Source organism: Herpailurus yagouaroundi, unplaced genomic scaffold, assembly GCF_014898765.1.
Source record: "Herpailurus yagouaroundi ecotype Mexico unplaced genomic scaffold, PumYag 189, whole genome shotgun sequence".
NCBI classification, from domain to species: domain Eukaryota; kingdom Metazoa; phylum Chordata; class Mammalia; order Carnivora; family Felidae; genus Herpailurus; species Herpailurus yagouaroundi.
Genome location: NW_024412420.1, coordinates 11,075,056 through 11,083,914, shown reverse-complemented (window position 1 = coordinate 11,083,914; position 8,859 = coordinate 11,075,056). Strand labels below are relative to the sequence as shown.

Below are 8,859 nucleotides of genomic sequence, written 5' to 3'. Positions count from 1 at the left end.
CCCCCCCCCCGTCGCTCTTCGCCAACCTTTGGTCCTCTCAAAGCATTTCCTCCAGAGAGATTACATTCTCAAAGCCTGCTCTCCATTTGCCAGCCTTTTAAAATTGCTCTTCTCCTAGCCTTACATCCTTGACCAACTCTTCCTTCCTCTCAAGATAGGCCTTATTATTATTATTATTATTATTATTATTATTTTATTTAAATATCCATGCCTTTTTTTTTTTGTTAAGCTCCAGCTTTACTAAAAATATTCCTTCCTCTCTTCTTCCCTCCCCCAACTCCTGGCTCAAGCATCTAGATTTCCAGAGTTAACTTGGGCTAAGTGGGGATCCACTGCTTCTCCGACTCTCGCTACCGCGTCAGCACCCGCCCCCACCCCCGCGAGCCACCCAGGGCTCTCAAACCCACACAGAACGGGGGAAGGAGATGGGCGCTCACCACAGAGCGAATGTGGGAATTCTCTGGAGCTACAGCCTCTGGAGAATGGTTCTGCCTCTTTCCGCGACCTGAACGACTAACTAACTTACTTGCTGTTCGCTACGGGCAAGGACAACGTCTCCTCTACCAGACAACAAACTTCCTGATGATGGGCGCTACCCTTCAGTTCCTTTTACAAGCCCCCATTCCCGTCACTTTGAGACACAGGATGGCTTTTAAGATGCAATTGCTGGGGCAAAATATCCCTTCCCAACGTTGAGTTTAGAGGATAAACAGAAACGTCCTTTGGTCAACCAGGCAACCAAGGGGTTAAACCTCAGCCACCTGACGGATTCTGGGGGTTTCCTTCCTCTACTTCAGAAATTAAAACGAACGGGAAGGGAAATTTTGCCCAAGGTAAAGATGAGAACCGTTAACTTCAATTGTCGGGCTTCAGCCCCAAACAAGAATGGCTGCCCACGTCCACAAAAGGTGCCAATCCCCTGACTAAACATGGCTGGCCCGGGTTTCTACCACCGCGCTACTTTCTGCCCAATTCTAAAATGGCGCTCACTGGCCTCACCAGAAGGAGCGACCCTCCCAGCACCCTCTCTGGCCCGTAACGTCAGGTGACGCGAGCCCCAGCCGGAAGTGAAGGAAAAAGCGCCTCAGCCCGCGGCGCCTGCGCAGAAGGGTCTAGACGCTGTGAAGCAGGAGGCACTTGGGATCGTCCGCAGGATTGGGACTGCTACAGAGGCCGCCACGGAGCCCGCCGGAGCCACCGTTCCTGCTGCTGCTGCCGCCGCTGCCCGAATCGGAACTGTCGGGCCGCAGCCGCCGGCAATGCCGCGAAGGAAGGTGAGAGGAACAGGACAGAGGGATGGCGGGTGTCTAAGGACAGTCGACTGAGCAACGTGACGCAGTTGGCCACGCCTCACGGTGGTTGGGTGCCAACTTCCCGCTTCCCCCAATCTAGCTCAGCAACCCTCTCTTCTGTCCATACCCGACAGAAAAATGTGGGCCCGATCCTGGCCTCGGCCTATGCTTGCAACTATTCCCGCCCTCTGCTTGCCTGGCTCGGAGGCGTTCTTCTCGGTAATTGGTCGCTGAAACGCCTGGAAGCATATTGATTGGCTGGTGACACCGCCCATTTGGGTCCAACGGTCACCTCCCCGCGTGCGGGGGCGGTGTCGGGGCCTTGGCCCTACAGCTCTCCGACTGGCTGTAGAGAACGATCCCTCCTCTCTTGATTGGCTAGACTTGGCAGTCTGTCCCGTGGGGGCGCGGCGTAGCAGGAGCGCGATTGGGGGGCACGAATCCCCGCCCTTCCGGCCGGGGATGCTGATAGGTGCATGGGCGGGGTTTTGGAGCATCCTTCCTCTCCAGGCGGGGGGCACAACAAAGCCGAAGACTGGGTGGTAGAGAACCAGCGCCCACTCCCTAGGGATCCCGCTCAGGCCCTTTTGCATCTAAGACGTATTTTTTTCCTTAGCTGCTCATTTGGACAGCGGCCAGAAAATGCAGTTCGTAAAGTCAAAAACTTTCCACAATTAGATAGGATTTATAAGGTCACCTAGGGACACCCCCATCCCTTTTCTTTGCAGCTGAACAAACAGACGCCTAATGGAGTGCCCTAAGCCACTCCCATTAGGCAATAGCAGAGCCTGGACTACAGAACAAATCTAATTCAACAAATGTTTATCGACTGCTTGCTACTGTGCTAGTTGCTGGGGATTCACAAATTAATCAGACATGATCCCTGGCTTAAGGAGATCACAGTCTGATGGGGAAAACGGACATATAAATAAGTGTAGAAGGAGCTAGTAAATTCTCTACGTGGAGGTATATACAAAGTATTATGGGAGGGAAGTAAGAGAGCGATTAAGTCTGCTCTGGAGTAAGATGGGAAGGAGGTTGGTGAAAGCCAGAGAGAAGAGCTGGATTCCAGGGTCAAACCAGGAAGGGATGGTCAGGGATTCAAATAACTGGATAACTGGACTAGATGACCTGTAAACTCCCCCTTCATCTTATGACTCTGAAGTCTGCTCGTTTCTGGGCAGTTTACCCTTGAAATATTTGGAAAGCTGCATGGTGTTCTTGCTTATTTCTGCAGAAATCTTTTTTTCACAGAGGTTTTCAAATAAAACATCTGAACCTTTTATTTTCTCCTGAAATGGCCTACATTGGTAGGTGGTATTTATTTATATGAAGGCTAACCAAATGCAGGAATAGTGTTGGTGCCTTGGAATAGGTCCACAGTCCCTTTTCTGCAGTTCCCAAATACAAAGAGCTTTTGAAAATGTAAGTGTTTTTAGTAACTTATTTGGTGGCAAAACCTGTCCTAAACTATCCTGAGGCTACTTATAGGTTTTGTGTGTCTGATTTGGGGCGATTGTTTCTATATTCTGCTGTAGAAATATTAGTGTGTTTGATTATGGAGTGTTACTTGAGGGATATATGTAAAGTATTCCCTTTCCAAAAAGCCAAAGTGTTAGGAATTTCAAGCACAACTGGCCCTAAGGGTTGTGGATAAAAAATAGAGGACTTGTGGTTTGAGGCTTTGTATTGTTTTCTAAGCAAATGCTCTTTCCTTCCTGGCTTAGTTAAGGGTGTAGCGGTAATGTTCAACCGATAAAAGTTACCTTTATGGCTAATCATCTTCAGGAGGCTAGAAATTGACAAACGATTATTGAAAAGATGGTAAAATCTCTGTTCTTAGATATTTACAAGTCTTCACACGCAAGCCGCTTTTTGTTTTTTTTTTTTTAAAGCACTTTCAGCATTCATGTGAAGAAACTTCGTAGATAGATAACATAAGAAGAACTCTAGTCTTTTCCTTTAAGTTCTCTTGGGATCAGAGTTGTGGACCCTGGTATTTTGAATTAGTATATGGTTTAAAAAAAAATGTGATGGCTGTTCGTGGAGACTTTGAACAAAAGCTACTCCAAAGTTAAAAGGGGTCCAGCGCTGACATTTTTCTCCCCACCATGGACTCGAAGTACGTAGTTATGTCAGCCAGACCATCTCGAATTAGGTACTTTTATTTCCAGTTTGTGGTACTGACCTCTAAATGTACTTGTTTCAGAATTAGTGACAATAAAGTAAGAATTAATTCTCTTTTTTATTTAACCAAGGTGCATTACTTGCAGGTTGTTCCATTTAATGCCTTAAATGAAGGGAATTTGGCGGTGGAATCCTTTCGTAGTGTTTTCAGTATCATAATTCATTTTATTTCCAGTGTTAAGACAAACCCACAGAGTAAATGCTTCTGTGCTAATGTCTGGATCTGTGGTGTTACAGAGGAATGCAGGCAGTAGTTCAGATGGAACCGAAGATTCCGATTTTTCTACAGATCTCGAGCACACAGACAGTTCAGAGAGTGACGGCACGTCCCGGCGATCTGCCCGAGTCACCCGCTCCTCAGCCCGGCTGAGCCAGAGTTCTCAAGGTATAAGAATTCATTCTTCCTGACCGTGCCTCATAGCCACCTCGCTGGTCATCATATTCTTGTGTGAATGTGGAAACTGGTCCTTTGGCTTGGCGTAGATGACAAAATCTGGTAAAATGCAGGGTCAATGCCTGCAGAAGTATCAGGTTCTTCAAAACGGCTCTGTTGGGGGTTGTCCAGTTTGTAGGCCCAAAAGAACTATATCTGATACAATGACTGCGTGGCGCGTATATGTCTTAAGTCATTTAACTTTTGTTTAGAATAGTAGTTTTTCCATGAGTAAAATGGGAAGACTACATTTTTACTTTCTGTTAGGATGGCTTAGACTTAGGCATTTAAAATAGTCTCTTGAACTTGTTTTTGGAGGAGGTTCAATACTTCTAAATACTTCCATAACTTACATGTAATTCTGTAATGTGGTCAGGCATGATTCATAGACATAAGTAGTTGCATCCAACTACTTTACAGTTGTAAATACCCAGCAGTTGGCTTTGGTAGTAAAGAATAGAGGACCTCCGTGTTGGAAGGCAGTTTGAAGGTTCTCTAGTGCGATTAGCCATCTGGGCTTTGGTTTAGAAGGTACCCCTCATCCCTCCCGGTTCTGCTCTGGGATTCATTCCCTGGGGAGGAAAGAAAGTTGCAGTTAATACAAAAAGCTAATGATCAGTAGCTGATGAGAGATTAAGGGGGAAAATTTTGTAATATGCTTCAAGCACTTAAATAGTGCAGGTCTAGTTACTGCTTTAGGAGCACGTTACAAAATGAGAGAAAAACATCAGTTTTTCAAGGGAGAAAATGAGAACATTCTCAACAACTGTTCCTAACTTTATTTTTGTATTTAACATTTCAGCCAAAGTATAGCTGTTGTCTTTTTGTAAGTTTGTAAGTTTTGTAAGATTCCCAGTTTGTAAGTTTTTATTTTTTTAGCATACTGGGAATACTGATAAAAAAAAACTACTGTAATTCAGATACTATGCTATGTATTAGAATGCCATGATAGAAAAATCATAGTTCCTGCCCGTAAGGAGCTCACAGTTCAGTGCGAAATATAGTATGTCAGCTGATCGTAGTAATGCGTTGTGGTTAAGAGCTCTGAGATGTTTGTATAGCATATTATGGAAGTTCAGAGCTGGGGCCGGTCTCCAAGATGGAAATCTTAAAGGATCTGCTAGGAATTTACAAACTGAAAGGTGGGAAAACATCATTCTAGGTAGAGAGAACAGTATATGCAAAGGAAAGGGAGTAATATTCTCACAAAGCGTAATTGGCTGTGCCCTGGCCACCTGAAAGTTGAAAATATTCCAAACAGCTAGGAAATAACTGGGTCCTGGGTCACTTCTTAGTTGTTCTACTTCATAACTATGGAGTTGGACAACGCCTAGAGGCATCATTCACAATGTAGTCTGTGTAAGGTGGCTCTCTCTAAAGCAAGATATAGGCCCTGTTATGAATTGGCTGAGTCCCCTGGAGGCGTGTAAACTGATAACCTAGCTGTGTGCCTTTTTTTTTTTAACCCAAAAGTTTGAGAATTTCAATTTTCTTCTTTGCAGAATAAGATGTACATATCATCTTAGGATCTTTTGTTGTTTAAAACACACTTTGGTTTCAGCTCTGAATCTTTTTCTAATTCTTTTTTCAGCGTCATCAAATTAGAGATGTGAAAAGGCTGCTGGGTGATTCAGAATAGTTTTGTTATCCAAAAGAATTTCAAAAGCTGTGTTCTTGCCTTACCCTTCATGAATCCATTATGACTTTGCTTCAGAGTATCAGACAGGGTAATCAGGAAGAACACAAGAGATGTCTGAAGAAAGGAAATACGTGTATTGTTCTACCTTTAGAAGTAGAGTTCCTGTTTGATGGTGGGTTGGAATAAGGAAAGAAAGAGACGTTGCAGCTAATACTTAGAAAGCTATAGATCTAGGTACCAGGGATTACGTTAAACGTTTTTATGAATTATCTTACTTACTTCTCACAACAGAGGTGAGGAATGTACAAATAATTTATTTATTTATTTATTTATTTTTTAATAGTTCAGGGAAACAGGCCTGGAGAGATGAACTTGCCCAAGGTGTTATAGCTAGTTGGTACGGTGCAGGGGAATTGAATGGGAGTCAGTTTTGATTCCAGAACCTAAAACTATTAATTCTGTACTATATTGGATTTCTATGCCTGATCTAGTCTCTTTAGCTTCCATTTTATTTAATAAAATAGACATTTTAATGATTTGTTGGATTTTGTGAAATACAAAGAGGAGGGCACAGGTGGTAATAAGTCATATGGATGAGAAATAAAACAAATTTCCTTCTTTTCTCTTTAATTATTTTATTATCTTTTAAAATTGGGGATCAGATTCCAGCCCGGTTCGAAATTTGCAATCTTTTGGCACTGAGGAGCCTGCTTATTCTACCAGAAGAGTGACCCGTAGTCAGCAGCAGCCTACCCCAGTGACTCCAAAAAAGTACCCCCTTCGGCAGACTCGTTCGTCTGGCTCAGAAACTGAGCAGGTGGTTGACTTTTCAGATAGAGGTGAGTGAGTATAGTATGAATTGGTCAGTTACAGAGAAGATCTGGTCAGTTTCCTCTTAAGGAAGGCTTGGGGCCACTGCAGGTAGATGCCTGGTACTGACGAAATTCAGCTAGGTAAATGCTGTTTGCCGGATTCCTTTCTTGAATGTCTTGCTGCGGACAGTTTTGCTCTAGAGTACTCTTGAAGTTTACAGTCTCTGGAGTATATTGGGTTGGACCTATAACAGGCAAAAGGGACTATGGCCCTCTTACCCACAGATGAGGAAGGCCTAAACCAGATTTTCTTACGTTCATGCTTGTCTGTCCATTTATCTCTGAAATTCTGGGGAGAGGTGACCTTCGGTAATGGGGGATGGTGAGCTGTGGTGATCGTGATTCACCAGCCCAAATCAGAGGCCTTAGCGCATGGCTTATAGACTGGGGAGCGTCTAGTCTGCCAACACGCTCAGTTGGTTTGCTTGCACAGGGTTCCCATTTCTATTTTTTATTTTTTCAAAGTTTGCTTTGAGAGAAAGAGAGCACAAGCAGGGGAGGGGCAGAGGGAGAGGGAGAGAGGGGGGGGCTCTTAAGCACGCTTCACGCTGTCAGTGTGTGGAACCTGATGTAGGGCTTGAACCCACGAACTGCGAGATCGTGACCTGAGCTGAAATCAAGAGTCAGACACTTAATCGACTGAGCCAGCCAGGTGCCCCACTGTGTTTACACTTTTAAAAGTTTGTTGCCAGCATTTGAAAATACAGAGATTTCATATAAAAACCTGAGTTACTAGTTTCCTTTAAAAAATGCAAATCTCTGGGAACATGAATGAGGTAACCCATTCACTCACAGTATTGACTAGAGCGGAATAGTAGTTGTCTCCTTGAGATGGACAATTGGGTCTCTGTTTGGCCTTGCCCAGCTCCTATAGGCATTTGGTTTACAACCCGTGATTTATAATCTACGTTGTTAGATTACTCACAAGCTATCTCGAGAGCCAAGTTCATTCACACTCACACACCAAGCCTGTCATCCATTTCTCTTCCATCCTGTGTGTCTCCTAGGAGTGGAATGGGTTATTTTATTTTATTTATTTCATTGCATTTTTATTTTTGCTTTTTGAGAGAGGGGGAGAGAGAAGGAGAGTGCATGCGTGCGTGTGCTGTCCAGTGTGGGAGGGTCAGACGGAGAGGGAGAGAAAGAATCCCAGGCAGCCTCCATGCCCAGTGAGGAGCCTGAGGCGGGGCTTGATCCCATGACCCTGGGATCATGACATGAGCCAAAGTCAAAATTTGGACACTCAACTGACAGCCAGCCAGGCGCCCCTGGATGGTAATTTTAAAGAAAAATTTGCCTCCATCTAGTTTTGATTATCCATGGTTGGGGGTCTGTGAGGAACACAGATAAGTGAAATGTATTGGGGAAACTCCAAACTTAATTGTAGTCAGAATGTAAAGTTGCACAAAGGAATGATGTTAGTTTCTCTTCATTTTCATTTATAGCAGATAAGTGGTTAGAAGTTACTGGTTAAACGATAGAGGATCTGGAAAGTCCATAAACTCTTCTGAATAGTAAACCTCAAACAAATGAACTTCATTCATGAGCTCTACCAATTACTTTTGCTTTAGAAACTAAAAATACAGCCGATCATGATGAGTCTCCACCTCGAACTCCAACTGGAAACGCACCTTCTTCTGAGTCTGACATCGACATCTCCAGCCCTAATGTGTCTCACGATGAGAGCATGGCCAAGGACATGTCCCTGAAGGACTCAGGCAGCGATCTCTCTCATCGCCCCAAGCGTCGTCGCTTCCACGAAAGCTACAATTTCAATATGAAATGTCCTACTCCAGGCTGTAACTCTCTAGGTGAGTGCGCCCAGCTTCACGATGCCTGTGTTCTGTGCTTCTCGCCCTCTGGACTTAGGCTCCTGAAGAAATGTTCTGTGTTCCCTTGTGACCTAGCTCCTTAGGTTCTTCAGTGGTGCTCAGAGTATCACTGGGTTGCCCACTTGAATATTTTTGCTTCTTGGCCTGTTGTCCGTCCATAATAACAGATCTGATTGCAAGGAAATTAAGTGGGATGCACCGTTCTGCTTATCGAGAGCTTCCCCCCTGTGAAAAATTTCCTCCTTTTTCCTGCAAAAAACAAAACAGAGGACCAGTTACCTTCAGACAACTCATTGTATGGCGCGTAGTTCAAATTCAATGAGTGTAAGCTAATGCACAACACCGGTTGTGCGGCCACAGCTGTTAAGGAAGTGAGAAAAACAGATTTCTTGTTGCGTGGCTTGAAACTAAAAGGGCACAGAGGAGACCCCGGCCTTTTGTGACTTCAGTGGTTTTAGGTCTTGTGTGCTTAATCAGTACAAACCAGACAAGTATTTCTTCTCAGATAAATGAGTATGTCTTTGTTTTCTTATGACCTTGACTCCTGACTGACAGATTCTTATAGTGGTTTAAACCTTATTAATTCTCCTTAGGTGCGCTTCAG

The 8,859-nt window shown here is 44.3% G+C and overlaps 1 protein-coding gene across 3 annotated transcripts in view; it reads left to right on the top strand.

Annotated features, from left to right (window-relative positions):
- Positions 1-1,095: 1,095 nt before the first annotated feature.
- The window catches only part of KAT7 (lysine acetyltransferase 7), a 32,732-nt gene continuing 24,968 nt past the window's right edge, over positions 1,096-8,859 (top strand). For 2 of the 3 annotated variants that reach the window (XM_040497218.1, XM_040497217.1), the window contains exons 1-4: positions 1,096-1,274; positions 3,717-3,864; positions 6,214-6,390; positions 7,995-8,234. In XM_040497218.1, the coding sequence (XP_040353152.1) occupies positions 1,260-1,274; positions 3,717-3,864; positions 6,214-6,390; positions 7,995-8,234 (580 nt within the window). In that variant the 5' untranslated portion in view covers positions 1,096-1,259. The remainder of the gene's footprint in view (positions 1,275-3,716; positions 3,865-6,213; positions 6,391-7,994; positions 8,235-8,859) is intronic. The other variant, XM_040497220.1, reaches the window with a different exon arrangement.